This window comes from Hibiscus syriacus, unplaced genomic scaffold (assembly GCF_006381635.1).
Source record: "Hibiscus syriacus cultivar Baekdansim isolate YM2019G1 unplaced genomic scaffold, ASM638163v2 tig00110457_pilon, whole genome shotgun sequence".
NCBI classification, from domain to species: domain Eukaryota; kingdom Viridiplantae; phylum Streptophyta; class Magnoliopsida; order Malvales; family Malvaceae; genus Hibiscus; species Hibiscus syriacus.
The window spans coordinates 54320-70579 of record NW_024062744.1 but is presented as its reverse complement, the minus strand read 5'-3'; the positions used below and the strand labels follow the sequence as shown (position 1 = coordinate 70579).

General features: G+C 35.2%; 1 protein-coding gene and 1 pseudogene across 1 annotated transcript; one reads left to right on the top strand and one right to left on the bottom strand.

Moving 5' to 3' along the window:
- The first annotated feature begins 8742 nt into the window (after positions 1-8742).
- Positions 8743-14327, top strand: LOC120126261 (transmembrane protein DDB_G0273707/DDB_G0273361-like). The gene is made up of 6 exons (XM_039144491.1): positions 8743-8866; positions 8915-9052; positions 9177-9309; positions 13802-13959; positions 14032-14137; positions 14239-14327. The coding sequence occupies exons 1-6, from the start codon at positions 8743-8745 to the stop codon at positions 14279-14281; spliced, it is 702 nt and encodes a 233-aa protein (XP_039000422.1). The 3' UTR covers positions 14282-14327.
- Positions 14328-15174: 847 nt separating this feature from the next.
- Positions 15175-15889, bottom strand: LOC120126260 (annotated as a pseudogene).
- Positions 15890-16260: the final 371 nt, after the last annotated feature.

The window sequence follows — 16260 nt, the reverse complement described above, 5'->3', positions numbered from 1 at the left end:
TACCTCCATGATTCGGTAGTGGGTATGTTGATACATCTGGTGAGTCAAACTGTAATCCTCTTGTGTTAATCAGATTTTGCACTATCTTTTTGAAGGCAAAACAATTCTCAATAGAATGGCCAGCAATTCCATCGTGGAAATCACAATGTGCATTTGTGTCATACCAATGAGGGTACGGTGGTTGAAAACGGCAGGGGCGTGCCACATCTTCTTTTAATAATGAGGCGTATATCTCTGAATAGGGTACGGGTAGTGGCATGAAGGATACTTTTTCTCTCTCATTGTAAGGTCTCTTGAAATCATTTCTGGCGGTGTTCATGTCATTCCTCTCCGCCCTTGATTAGGTTATTGTGACACTATTTGTAGTATTCTTGTGGTAGACACTTGCAACTTCATTCTCCTTTTTCTGGTATACAAGTTTTTTAGAGCTAGACCCTTCAGCTACTTCAATCTTGCCACTTTTTATAGCATTTTCGATGAGCTCACCAGAGATGATCAAATCAGCAAAATTTTTGGTGGTATTTCCAAGCAAATGCCGCAAGTATGGAGCTTTCAAAGTGTTGACAAAAAGTACAGTAGCTTCTTTTTCGAGTAAAATGGGTTGGACTTGTGCAGCAACATCACGCCACCTTTGGGCATGTTATCGGAAAGTCTCATTGCTTCTTTTTTCCATATTCTGAAGAGTCTACCGATCAGGAACCATATCTGTAACATGTTGGTACTGCTCTAGGAATGCTTTTGCCAAGTCTTTTCATGATTTGATGTGAGCCCTAGTTAATTGGTTATACCACTTGGCGGCAGAACCTGTTAAACTGTCTTGAAAACATTGAATCAACAGCTTTTCATCATTCACATGACCAGCCATCCTCCAGCAAAACATGGTAATATGAGATGAAGGGAAAGTGGTTCCATTATATTTTTTGAATTCAGGAACCTTGAATTTCATAGGGATGATCAAGTATGAGACCAAGCTCAACTCTCTAGCGTCAGACCTATAGAACGGTTCAATCATTTCTACTGATTTTACTATTTCTTCCAATTTCTTCAACTGCTGAGTTATTTGTTCATTGGATTTTTCCTTTTCGGTTAACTCATTTAGATCTGGAGTTAAGTGTTCAATAACAGACTGATAATTGTTTGGGAATGCAGATCCCATGTGGTGCTGCTGATTCTCATTATTGACATATACATGAGGTCGTGCTTCTTGAGGTACCGAAGGGTGAGCAGAGATGTGTATATGTGTGAAACCAGGAGGAGGACCGGATTCTGATGTAAACCCTGATGAGTGCTGGGGGTCAAAAGTAAGCCCGCAGGATGTGATGCTCATGGTCCAAACCCTGGAGGATGCGATAAATCTTTCTCGGATGATGTTAGTTGGTCATCCGCGATCCTTCCACATATATCATGTTTCTTAAACATTTCTTCCATCCTTTGTAGTAGACCGGTTTGCGAATTTGTTATCTCTGCTTCCATCTTATTTAATCTCTCTCTCATTTCTTCTTGAGCTTGTTTTTGTTCTTGTTCAAGTTGGATCATTCTTGCTTCCATTTTCTTAGTTGTATTTCTAGTACCGTACGGGTGTGGAGTGAATGCCATAATAACTACAATGATTGGAAATTCTATTTTATATTATTTTTGGTATTTTAATGAATGCATGTAAAATAGTTTAAAACAAACTACAAATGCATGATATAAGACTATATTATGCAAATATGCAAATGTAAATACAAAAGGTATCGATTTCCAAAAGTAACAATTCTTAGAAAAGTTTCATTCTTACAAAAGAGCTTTCATCTTTACAAGAAATATCAATTCTACAAATACGGTTTGGCTCTGTTATTTAATTCCATAATTTCATTCATGATCCCAACGACCTTCTCCCCATATTCAGATAATAAACTAGTACAAAACAGAATAATTTCAGCCATGTTGGCTAGTTCTTGTGTATAATGGGCCACCTCACTAATTTGTGCTATTGTTTCGCCCATCATGCGTTCACGTTCCTCAACCAACATCCGGTGGTGTTCATATGTATCCTTCCATCCCTCTTTAACTTGAGTAATTTTCCTTTTGAGATTGGTAATGTGTACTCGACAGCGTTGAAACTCACTCTCTAGCCCTCTAACTTGCTCTCGTAAAGAGTTATTCTCCTCACGGGTAAGCCTTAAGTTCATCCATTCAGGTGGCACTTGCATTTGAAGTAAGGACTCCTCAAGATGTGAGATATGATCTTTTAGCTCACCATTCATAGATCGAGACCGATTCAACTCCTCTTCATAACTGGTCTGTAAACCTTCAATTTCTTCGGTTAATTGCCCCACTCTCCTGCTCTTTGTTTGAAATCTTTGCATCCAAGACCCAATTTCGACCTGTTTTCTTTCAAGAATTCGGTTTCATCCTTGTCTCTCAGTCTATATTTCATTTTTCTTTTGTTCTTTTTCTTTCTCTAATTCCTGAATCTTCTGATCTCTGGCTTCAATTTCCTCGAGTATATTATTCATCTCAGCTTCCAAACCACTGACTCGATGTTTTTCTGCTTCCCACTCCTTCAATACAGCTTCCTTCTCAGTCTTCAATTTCTTGACTCTACGGCTTCCAATCTTAAGATGCTTAGTCACTTTTATTTTCTCAGCTTTTATTTGTCCCGTAATTTCTTCTCGGCTTCAATTCTCCTAAGTTGGCATTTGTTCTTAGCCTCCAGACTTTGAACTCATTGCCTCTCAATTGCTAACTCTTTAGCCCATTACTGTGATGTCTTGCTAGACCCATATTTTTTTGCCTTTTGTAGATTGCGGTATTCCCTTTTTAAATCAGCCAGCTCGAGATTGACTTTCTCTTTATCTTTCTTCAACAAATCACATTGTTTAACATGGAGACCCCTATCAGGATCTATTATGAACTTTTCTTGTCTTGCTTCTTCCATTGCTTTGTCCCATTTTTTCCTTTCAACTTCAAACACGGCAGTAAGAATCTCAACCTGTGAATGTACCACCTTGATAAGTTATTCCCAAGGGATATCTCCTCCTGGATCTGGCAAAGGGACATTTTCATTCGTCCTTGTAAATCTCCAAGCCTCATAGTCGGGTGTATACATAACATCTCCAGACACAGCTCTTGTTCTAAAGGTTCTTTTCTAGGCAAGAGATAGATCCCGTGCTTTCTTCTTGTAATGGTCTCCACGATAAGTGGTTTCAGATTCCTTTAAGCCACTTGTTACTGGAACAAATTGTCGAGCTCTATATTGTCTGAGAACCATTAATGGGGCATAGCTGACTCCTCCCCATAATCCCAGCAAAGGGACATGGTCAAGATCCCCATATCTAAATAAAATATCGATATATCTAAGCCAGGGAACACACCAAGCAATATCTTGGTCTTGTAAATTACTGAAAGTTGTTATCCATTTCTTCTTTGGTAACCCTTCTGGCCACTCTTTGCTCAGAAATTCTTTCAAAGGTGAGTACATCGTAGAAAAACGATGGTATGATGCCTTGTCTTCTTTCCAGAAGTGACTGCGAATCCATACAGTGAGTAATTGAGCACATCCTACAAATCGACCCCCTTCCAATCTTCGATAATTGTTTAGGGATCGAAAAGTTTCTACCAAAACTGCTGGTGCTGGATTTATACCCTTCTCCAATGTGTCAAAGAAATCTGCAACAACACTCTCCACATGGAACAAAGTCTTTGGAAATATTACTAGACCATATATGACAAGAGAAAATGTGTCCAATCTCTTATCTTCATCTATATGCTCGAGTATCTCCTTCTTAAGATAATGCCAAGGAAAACATTGGCTTTCTCCTTTTTGTTAAATGTGTTGTACTATCCAATTTTCACCTATACCGGTAATCTTTACCAGTTTATTCTCGAAGGATTGAACTTTCGGAGGTCTGGAATAAACTTTATCCACGTGGATGCTTTCGAAATTAAACAGAATTGTATACTCCTTGATTTTTGGTGTCAATTCCTGCTTGTTAAAAGTAAAACAACTGTACGCAGGATTCCAGAATCAGACTAGAGCCTTGAGCAATGATTTATCCATCTTTACATAAAGAAGTTGCGCTACGTCACCATATTTCTTGTAAAACCTCTCTTTGGTGGGTGTTCTCCAACTTTCCCAAATCTCTGTCAATTCTCGTAAATCGTTGTGCTTGAGATTAGCATTGACATCCGTGGATAGCTGCGATACATAACCTTCAGGCAAACTATCTCCTTTTACTTTTTGCATTTCCTCCGACCAAGCTCATACAGCTGGATTGAGTTCTTCCTTGTTATGAAAACTTTTTTCCATTGCAATGATCGCTCTTCTAATATGATGATTACTTGGTTAATCAACACCTTTATTTTATTCATGATGATTATGCAAAAATGCCAATGCAAGCAAACAAAATAAATTAGAATTACAAACAAAAGAGGAAAAAATGAATTAGTAATAGCAAGATAATCAATAGAATTAAGATATGTTATCTACAAATAAATATAACACCTACCCAATCATGATATCTACCCAAGCATGCTTTAAATAGATAATAATCATACCCGAACATGCTTTCTATTTCAAGAAATGATCCTAACCGCATGATATCTAGTTCGCATGCTTTTATTCGAAAAGAAAATTTAAAGCAAAAAGAAAGATTCTGAAACACTTCTCCTTTGTGTATACTTAATTTGGGTACCTACTGACAGTCAGAGGTTCGATATGTCTATACCTAGGGTAACAGTTCTACGGTTCAATATATGCATGGTTTTGGCTCTAACAGAAAAAAGGTACTCGAATTGTCCTTAATGTTGGTGCCCCCTTGGGCTACCAAACCCTCAATCCTGGCCCATTACAGGCTCGTACGGATTGAGTTCAATTCGAGAGGATACATTCCCTTATGTCCATGCGGAGAAACAATTTATCTCACATAGACATAATGTATATGAACCCCAAAGATTTCTTGCTAAAACCCGTACGGAGAAACAGATTATCTCACATAGGTTAAGCTTTCATCTCAACTTCAAAGGGACAAAACTTGTAATTGATCTTATGGTATGCAAATGTCGGTGATGTTTAAGAGGGGGAACATTCAGCCCTTTGACTCAAAAGGAAAACGAAACTACTCGACAAAACTTTGAACAAATCTGAAAACAAAGATAAAAATGTTAATAAGACAATAATAAAACGAATCAATTAAAAACTTCAATAAAATGATCATATGTTAACTAAAGACTCGAACTCATAATTTCTATCAAACGACAATGTGCAAGCGACTTACAGACTGACTCTCTAAAAAAATGTCCCCAGCGGAGTCGCCAAGCTGTCGTAACCGTTTTTCGACGGGAACAATCGTATAATTGTTTTAAAAAAAACATGTTACGACTTTTAATTTTGGAAAATTGGGTATTTTGAATTAATTGGATAAAATTGAAAGAGTCGCCATCAACCTTTGGGTTAGGTAGGTTGAACACCTAAAAATGTCTTTTAAAAACAATTTTTAAGAAAAAACATTTTTTAAGACAAAAATTGGTCTGCGTTTACCAAAGATTCGATTAAAACGGGTTCGGGAGTAGGTTACGCGTGGAGAAGGATTAGTACCCCCACAGCACCCAAAATTGGTACTGTGTCGCTTATACATTGTCGTAAATGGTGAAAATCCTGAATCAAATATCAAGTTAAAATATGATCCGTTTATTGGAATTTAATTAATTTACTTCAGATTAATAACCTAAAGAAAATAAAATAAAATAAGTAGTTAAACTTATAAGAACTAAAATGCAACAAATCAAAAACCTGAACGCTAAATTACAATTAAACCAAATTAAAACAAGGACTAAAACATGTAATAATGTCAAGTTATGCACATGAAGATATCATACAAAAACTAATTAAATAAAATAAATGATTATTTGACTCATGAAAATTACCATGACATTCTAATACAAAAATTATATAATTAAATAAAACAAATGATTATTTAACTCATGAAAATTACCATGACATTCTAATACAAAAATTATATGCATTTATTTAGATTATAAACTATATCTTATATATGATTACCATAAATAAGTTTTGAACATTTGAACCATAACTAATACTCAATATTAAAATATAAAGATTTAATTCAATCTAGGATACACAAATATATGTAAGGTACTATATGAATTTATATTAACTAATCATATATACATACTATCATACAAACATGTACGCATATTATGAACAAGTAATGGACCACTATACTTATTAAATAAATGATATAAAGAATGTAAAAGTAAATACAAGTATGCATCCAATATAATAAAAATATATTAAAATTGATCATGCATGAGCTAATTAAATATAATATATACTCCAATAATTTTAAATATATATATATATATATATATATATATATATATATACTAATCCAACTAAGCTATTCTTCCTACAGACACATTAAACAAATATATATGAACAAAGAATCAGTTTCCAAGGTAAATGTACAAGTGAGCTAAAAATTAATTGTTCCAAATATTTTAATATAAAATCTAACTTTAGCCTAAACCTAATACTAAACTAAAATACCCGGCCGTTTTCAACTTCAAAGAAATCTCAACTCTCTCTTCTACTTCCCATGCCCGAGAAGCTCAAGGTTAACACTCACAACGCCGGCAGCTTCTCCGAAGGATGTTCCTTGCTCCGACCACATACCACGTTAACCAGGTAAGACTTGCTAAACCCTTCCCTATTTCTTAAACGGCGATGCTCTCCTCACGATGACTCCCATCTTTTTCAGTAAAGACCCAAACACCATAAGGTAAACTAAATCGAAACTATATTTCAATCTTTATTTTATATTTTTATTTTGCTTTAATCTAATCCTCTCATCCGAATCCTTTTAGAATCTACTCAAGACTCATTGTTTTGGAACCGACCACCTAGCCCCTTAAACATCAGGACAATCACTCCGGTAGTTAAAGCTCACAACACTAAGGTAAAATCTCTTTCCTCCCTTTTTCAATTGGTTTTTTATTTTGAAACACACATGCACACACAGAGAAAACGGAAAATGAAAACAATAAAAAAAAACCTTGAACCCAAATTGTATTTCTATTGCTTTCGATTTTTTTTTAATACAAAAGTGAGATTCTTGCTACAATGGTGTTCTGTTGGCTTTTCGAAGGGTGAATGAAAATTCTCGTCTTCTTTGCTTTTCTGTTGAAAACCAAGACCCCTCTATCGTTGGTGAAAATTTCTCGTTTTTTTCTTTCTCTCTCGCTTCTCTTGATAATTTTTTTGTTCTCACCGAATGTTCCTCCCCCCTCCTTTTTCTCGATTCCTCTTCGATTTTATTGTTGAAATCTTCACCGAATCTCCTTGGATGCATCTGCATTTTCTTTGCGTTTGGTATGATGTTGATGGGTTAGGTAAAATCATTAATTTTGCTTGACTTTGGTGCATGTGATTTGATGAGTTCGATTGAAATGGCCCGAGCTGTTGGTGAGAATAAGATCTTGTCGTTGACACAAAGGCTAATTGGAGTTGGCTGTGTGGGCAGTGAGTGTATACTCTGGACATATAATTGTCACTTGTTGGCCTGCATAAAATATAAATAAAATGATATTAATAGTAATAATAATAATAATCATACTATAGTATAGTATATAATAATAAATATAATATATATTTTAATCTCAATCAAAAAACGGGTGTCTACATATTTTTTATATTTTTTCAATTTGGTACCCTAGCCTTTTTATTTCTTAACGTAGTTCACTTTTAGCGTCAATTTGACCTCTAAACTTCAACTTATTTCATTATAATCCTTTTTAATATTTATATTGTTAACTTAACATTTTTTATTTTTTACTTATTTCTTTTATATTTTAATTTAACCTTTTTTTATCTAAAAATAATTTCATATTTTTTAGGCTATTCTAAAATTCGTCAAAGTAAGTAGTTCGGATAGAACTTTTAAATTTTAATTTAACTTTTAATTTTCGTAATTAAGACAATCGGGAAATCAAATTGGTATCGAAAGGGCAGTACAGAGATGCTAATATTCCTATAATCGACTCCCGAATCTGACAAATTTACGGTAAATCGTAGATTAGGACAACAATAAGTTATGGTATACGATCAACCAATTTAAAATGATCGGTGGCGACTCCAACACACCAAATTAAGTCGGAACCCGATTTCGAGACCACCTTAAGGACAATTATGACAAAAAGAAATGGGAGGAATAAAGGGGAAGTTAATTCTCCACTAAGAATCCAATGCCCTTCCATATTGGGGGTGCTGGCAAATGGGAGTAAATCCTCTAACATAAGCATAAAAAGTGTCAATCAGATAAGAAGGGGCTTTTCTGGGTATAAATAATAGATTAAGGGCTTTTCTGGGTATAAATAATAGATTAAGGGCTTATTTGACTACAAAACAAATATGAGGGATTATATATAGAGGGTATTGTAGTTTGAGGGCTATTTGAGTATATTAACCTTTTAAATCAAAAAGTCCTGAGAAAACAAGGGAGCCTCGAAGGGAAAAAAGAAAACAGGGACAATGTCGTCTTGCCTTATCCAATGAATGCCCTTTCGAAGCCTCCAAAAGGCTGCGGTTCACCTCTATTTCCCCACTGGAGAACCCTTCACATTATGCAATTGTTTTGACTTTTGGTCATGTTCCTTCATAACCACCAGAATTAATTAAGTAGATATTAGGGGAAACGACCGCGGCGGCGGTGGCAGCGGCGGAATTGAAAGAACTAAGAGATGGCCAATCACTATTATCCTCAAAGCAATGTCATGGCCGTATCAACACCTTCAACATCTCTGAATTCACTCTCTCCATTGTTGCTCAGAGGAAATCATAGTTTCTTCCGAAATAAGAAGATTGGTGTGGAGAGATCTCTCGCGTTTGAAAGAAAAACAACCGGAAATTGAGAAAAAAACAAGGGAAGAGAATACACGGTGGTTGTTGCTTCAAGCGGCAACGTCGCTTCGTCTGATCTCTGGGAGTCATGGAAACCTCAGAAGAGTTCTCCGGCTCCTTCACTCAGCGACGTCCTTTGGCCCTCTGCAGGTTAGTTCATCACCGCTGATAAGTTAAGATTCTGGAGAAGAATGCAAATTGAGGGAGTGATTAAGGAGTTAGATGTTGATTAATGAAGTTATGAGGACCAATGTATGATAATTTTGATGAACAGGAGCGTTCGCTGCAATGGCGATACTGGGAAAGATGGATCAGATTTTAGCACCAAAAGGGGTTTCAATGACGATTGCTCCTTTCGGGGCGGTTTGTGCTGTCCTCTTTGCTTCACCCTCCTCTCCTGCGGGTATGTCACTCTCGTTAAATTATACTTTTCTTAACTAATGAAGGACTTAATAAATTCAATTAAATAACAATGTTATACATTATGATAAAATATAAACTTCAACAATTTATATGAAAAAATAACTAAAAGTATCAGGACATTTTTATTAAAAAATCTAAAAATTTATTTATTAGACTAATAACCCCAAATAGTATTAATTGAAAAAATATTCCCTAAACTACGCATGTAGTATTACTTCACATCTTACGAAATGTGTGTAAAAATCTTATGTTTTATAAGGCGCGATACGACTCCAACGTGCAAACACTTTTCAGAGTTTTAGAGGATACAATTTAATAACAGGTTAAACAAACTCACGTTCTACAAAATGTGAGATTCATGAGAAATTGAATTGTTACACCAATTTATTGTGGTATTTAACAAACCTCACTTTTCATCCCATATTGCAAGTGTTTATAAGCATGTTCGAGGATATTCTCGGATAGTTAATCTAAAAATTTTCATAATTTATAAAATTAAAGGCGTAGTATTAGAATTTATCTTTCAGTTGAGGTCAATATCGACACATACGAGATATTGTAAGCGGATTAAAAAATTTTGAAAGTATGAATACTTTTCCACAAGTATTGATACTTTTGAATTTTAAAAAAAAAGGAAATCAAAGAAGGGTGTAAAGTTTCTATACTTTTTTACAAATACCGATACTTTTGAATTTAAAAAAAATAATATTTTAACTTTTGAATTTAAAAATATTGATATTTGTGCAAAAGTATCGATACTTTGCTATCTTCTCTCATTTTTCATTTTTTTTAATTTGAAAATATTGATACTTGTGGAAAAATATCCATACTTTCGAATTTTTATATAAAAATTTTAACATTCTAGGTCGTAACCTATTTCTTAGTGAACCATGACATTTTTTGACACAACTCATTTCAGATCACAACCCAATTCTTAATGAAACATGACATTCTTGAGCAAAACTCATGACATTTTTGAGCACAACTCATGACATTTTTTTGGCACAACTCACTTCATATCACAACCTATTTCTTAATGAAACATGATATTCTTGGACACAACTCATTCAAGATTGTAACTTATTTCTTAGTGAACCATGATATTCTTAGGCGCAACTCATGTTATTAATAAAATATAAACATTCCAGATCACAACCTATTTCTTAGTGAACAATGACATTCTTAGGCGCAACTCATTTTATTAATAAAAATATTAACATTCCAAATCGTAATCTATTTCTTAGTGAACCATGATATTTTTAGTTTCAACCGTATTTCTTATATATATATTCATAACATTTTCAGTTTTTAACTAATTTTCTTATTCGAGAAATGTCTAAGGCCCATCAGTGGCAAATCCAGAAATATTTTGTAGGGTTGGCACACATATGTTAACAACATAAAATTATTAAGGCATAATGTAATAAAATAACCCTAACGTTTCACAGTAGTGTCAAATTTACCCGTATTTATTTGGAATATTTGTGCACTAAACGTTTATTTTTGGTAAAAAATAACCCACGGTAGATAAAAATCGTCAGTCAACTGACGGTTAACGTCGGATACTGACGAAGCGCGCACACGTAGAAGAAAAAACTAACGTGGTCATCAGGTCAACGAATAATTGATATGGCACTGTGACGTCATTTCTAAAAATTATTATTTATATTTTTATGTTATTAATTCGCACCAGTCACAGAATGACACGTGTTGCTATTCCCCAACATGGTCTGATCTGATCACCTCTTTCATTTCCAATTTTTATCCCTTACCTCTCTCCTTCATTTCCTACATCCTGCCCCCTAAACTCACAAAGCCCACTCTTGGTTCCGTCACCTGCTTGATCCGACGAAAATTTCGGCGAAAATGATGTCGCTTGAGCTTTAATCCCGCTCATTCCGCCCCTACATCTCGTGTCGATCAGCACCCCTTCTTTCTCTTCCTTCACCGACAACCCTTCCTCCTCCGTTTACTCATCCGACGATCACGACCCAAACCCTGACCCTAATCCCAATTCCAAATCCAGCTTCCCTTTCTTCCCCTCCTCTTCCTCCTCTCGATCCCTCAAGCACTCCCGCTTCTCTCCTTCCTCTTTCGCCCACAACTCCCGCCTCGCCATCGCCCTCATCCTATGCGCCGCCTTCCTCCTCAACATCGGCGGTACTCCTGTCGTCGTAATGTTGACTTTGGGGTTCATGATCACTTACATAGTCAATTCACTCAATTTCAAATCCGGCGCTTTCTTCGGCGTTTGGTTCTCTCTCATCGCTACTCAGATTGCTTTATTCTTAAGCGCTTCTCTTTACTATACCTTGAACTCGGTTCCCCTTTCTATCCTCGCGACTTTTCTTTGCATCGAGACGAATTTCTTCATCGACGCCTGGGCCTCGCTTCTGTTCAAGTGGATTCAGATTGAAAACCCTTCGATTGTTCTGGCTTTGGAGCGGCTCATTTTTGCTTGCGTTCCTTTTGCTGCTTCTACGATCTTTACTTGGGCTATCGTCTTTGCTGTTGGTATGAACAATGCTTCTTACTATTTGACGACTTTCAACTACGTTTTCTATTGGGTTTTCGCAATTCCTAGAGTTTCTTCTTTTAAAACCAAACAAGAAGGGAGGTACCACGGTGGTGAAGTTCCTGATGATAATTTGATTCTTGGTCCACTCGAGAGTTGTCTCCAAACTTTGAATTTATTGTTTTTTCCTCTCCTTTTCCATATCGCTTCGCATTACTCTGTGATGTTCTTGTTTGTTGCTTCCATCAGTTATTTGCTTCTTCTCTTCTTTATTCCTTTCCTATTCTAATTGTATGCTTCGACAAGAGGAGCATTGTGGTGGGTTAGAGAGTGACACGTGTCACTCTGTGATTGATGCGAAATAATAACATAAAAATATAGATAATAATTTTTAAATATGATGTGGCAGTGCCATGTTAGTGATCTCGAAATCCTGGACGTCCACATCAGTTTTTTTCTCTACATGTGTGTGATTCGTCAACACCCGACGTTGACCGTAAGTTGATTGACGGTTTTCATCCATCGTGTTTTATTTTTGACCAAAAAATAAACATGAGTGCACAAATGTTAAAAAACCAATACGGATAAATTTGACACTACTGTCAAATATTAGAGTTATTTTATTGTATTATGCCAATTATTAAATGGGACGAGTATAAATAAAATTTCAAGGTGGACATCATCCGCAAAATAAGTAACTAATCGAAGAAAACTCATATTTTATGGTGGGCACGAAAAAATTCAGGGTGGGCACCATCATTAAAATAAGTAAATAATCGAAGAAAATTCGGATTTCAGGGTAGACACATGCCTACCTGTCCAAGTCGTGGCTCCGCCACTTGACCCCATCAGTTTAAACTTTGATAACATTTTAGACGCAACCTAAATTATTAACGATATTCATAACATTTACTGCTATGATTTATTTTCTTATTGTTTATAATATTTCAGGTGCAACTTGTTATGTTAGTACATTGATAATTTTTCCGGTTTCGCATTATAACATTTTGTTCCGCTTTAACCTGATACCTTTTTCACCGATCACGTTATTTATTAGTCTTATTTTCGACGCCTCATAGCAAAACTCCCCACTCTGTCGACATACATAACTTTCAAACCCGACACTCACCAATATCGAGGTTAGTTTTATTATAGTTACTTAAATTAGGAGTTCGATCGGGTTGAGTCAGGCAAAAAAAAAAAATGAATTATTCGAGTTAACGAATCCTATTTTACAACTCAAAGTTGACTTGAAATTTTTTTCGAGTCGAGTAGTATCGAATTTTAGAGTTTATGTTTAAATTTAATTGTAAATATGTATACTACTATGATATTATTTGATTATAATTTAAGTGATTTTTTATAACTATATACAATATATATATATATATATATATATATATTCATATTTTTTCATATGTGATATACATATATTAGAGTTATTTGAGTTATATGGAGTTTATAAAATTGCAACTAGAAATTAATTCGAGTAGAATTTTCTCGAGTTGAGTAAAAAATATTTTTTTGTGTTGAGTTGACTTTTTCACACCCATATCTTAAACCTCCACAACTATCGATTTTGATCTCTGCTTGTGTTTTCATCTTCTTTTCTTTCTTTATATATATATATATAATTTATCATGACATTTTTTTAATAGAAAACAATTCTTAAAAGTTCAATAAAAGAGTAAAAAAACTTATCTCTATTATAGAAAAATATGTAGTTAAAATTATTGTGTTTTTAATTAATATTTACATAAATACGACAGTGAACTAAAATTACTTTGGTAAAAGGGTTTCAAGGCCAATGTGTTAAATGATAATTTAGAAAAATAAATAAATAAATTTATAAAAGTCTGATGGTAAATATATAATGAAATAAGAATGCATAAGTTGTGTAAATGTGTAAAAGTAATTTAATTTTGCATTAGATGAGTAGCATGAAACCTGACAACCTGTAGTGTGGTGCAGAAGTACAATATGTTCATGGCACAAATAGGTTGTGCAGCGATTGGTGTTGCAGCGTTCGCTCTATTTGGGCCTGGCTGGCTTGCTAAAAGTGCTGCCCTGGCTGCCTCCATAGCTTTCATGATCTACACACGTTCAACCCATCCACCAGGTACTCCCTCCCATCTTCGACTTCAGAAACTTATCTGCACGTCCGAATGCTGATTTTGGGTTGTGAATATAGCTGCAAGTTTGCCGGTTCTATTCATCGACGGAGTTAAGTTACACCACTTGAGTTTCTGGTATGCTTTTTTCCCTGGTGCCGCTGGATGTATCATTCTTTCTTTGATTATAGGTTCCTTAACAACTTCAGTTTAACACGAATACAGCCCTTTTCTTTGAGATCCCCCTGTCCCTCAAGTGATGTGCGTTTTCTGTTTGATGTGGTGCAGCAAGAAGTGGTTTGTTACTTGAAAGACAATCTCAAGTTTTGATCTCTATAAACTTGGATGGATGGATGGATGGTCGCAACATGTTGGAACAAGGTATTTTCACTCTGCTTCTGCCTACTGCAGTAGCTACGAGCTTTCCCGATGCTCTACGGCAGTATTGGGAGAAGTATGGATTGAGATTTGAGAATGCACAAATTTGTAAAGTAACAAATTGTATTCAGATTACTATTTCAATCCCATTAAATATCTAAATAAATCAAAAGAGTCTGCTTTGAGTAAGGGAATGGGATTTGCCTACTTTTGAATCAGCTGGTTGGTGATCAAATATTAGGTGAATGACTTGCTTGACGCTTACCAGCCCATAGAAATAGGATATAATCGAGTTGAGTTGAGTTTGAGTGTTGTTCAACTTGATTCGATTCGAAATATTTAAAGTTGAGTTAGTCTCGATTCGAAAACCCACGATTTTAACATTGTCAAGTTCGACTCGAACTCGAGATAGAAAATTGAACCTCGAAAAAACGTAAACTCGAAACATTCCTAGATTTAGTTCAATTGAAGTTCGAACTCGAAATTTAACTTTAACTACATGAAAATCTTATATTGAATTTAATATATATATATATATATATGCTAATATTATTAATAATTGAATTTAAATAAATTTAAAAATATTTTTTTCAATTGATTACGAGTATAAATTTTTTTAATCGAATATTAAATAAACCACTTCGATTCATTAAGAATTTGAATCGAATACAAACCTATATCAAATTTATTCAATTTAAACAACAATTAAATCCTATCAAATTAAACTTAAATAACTTATTATTTATTTCATCTCATTTATATATCTACATAGAAAGCAACAAACTCAAATAATTAGAAGACATTAGGAGTAGTAACACCATTTAGAACTTTTTTTTTTTGGATTTGAAGAGAAAAACTAAGCTTAGGTAAATAACATTACAAAATGAAACGTGTGAAGATTAATCAGCTTCTTGTAAACCACCCAATACAACCGACCCCACAAACAATCCAGCAGCACCAACAAGAAGTGCCCCAGCCACCACCGCTTGCAACGCCACCAGCCCAACCGAGTCATCCGGTATAATCACTACAGCCAACAGCGCCGCCACCAAAGCTGGAAGTGCCACCGAAGCCAGCGTGGAAGGGGAAACGCTGGCCGCCTTCTCCAACAAGCTGAGCAGCCCCAGCTCCTCGGCTTTGGAAAAAACGCCGACTTTCTCTATCGACGAAAGGGTGAGTCCAAGCTCCTCTGCCTTGGATAACAGCCCCGCCTTCTCAACGTTGCTCAGAACCTTTCTATTCTCTAGCTTCTTAAACACGTCCACTTCTACTTCTTCGCTTCCTTCGTAGAAGATCCCTGCTCCAAACCATTGCTTTTCCTACCCGGAATCGTACTTATTTACCTGAAACAAAAAGCAAACAAACCGCATCAATCTTTTTTCTTGAGAACCAAAAATGGGCTAGGATTTGAGGATGATACCTTCTTTTTGGGGGCCATGCTTACGATTGTTAATGGCTTTTTTTATGGAAAAAGGGGTTGAATTGTGGGTTTTTCGAGGGAAACTTGGAATGTTCGATTCCGGTAAGGTAAGCAACTGGGGATGATGTAGAGACCGCCATTGATGAATCAAAGGTGATCAAGAGTGTGGAAGAATTAGTTTTCTTTTACTTCTGAGGGGATGCCAATTGCCACGTAGGATGATATACGTAATCTCGAGTTATGAAATGTCCGATTCTTCGCCAATCAAAAATAATCACACCTTTCTTTGGGGAAATAATGTTTTTTTTTCTTATCAATTATCTTTTTATAGATTATTCATTGAAAATAAAGCAGGTATTACACCATAGACATATTTTCTGTTTCAATAAAAATATCACTGTTGATATTTCTTTATCAAAATTTTCCAACAGAGACCCAAAAAACACGTTTTACTTTTATCGGGCTAAATACATTTTTATGTATTTAATTTATATCTTAAATTACTTTTTGA

Excerpts from the sequence above, each read along its gene's own strand:
- LOC120126261 (XM_039144491.1), top strand. The coding sequence starts at position 8,743 with ATGGCCAATCACTATTATCCTCAAAGCAATGTCATGGCCGTATCAACA. Across the intron at positions 8,867-8,914 it reads CTTCCGAAATAAGAAGATTG|AAAAAAACAAGGGAAGAGAA; the intron begins GTGTGGAGAGAT and ends CCGGAAATTGAG. Across the intron at positions 9,310-13,801 it reads CCCTCCTCTCCTGCGGGTAT|TGTGGTGCAGAAGTACAATA; the intron begins GTCACTCTCGTT and ends GACAACCTGTAG.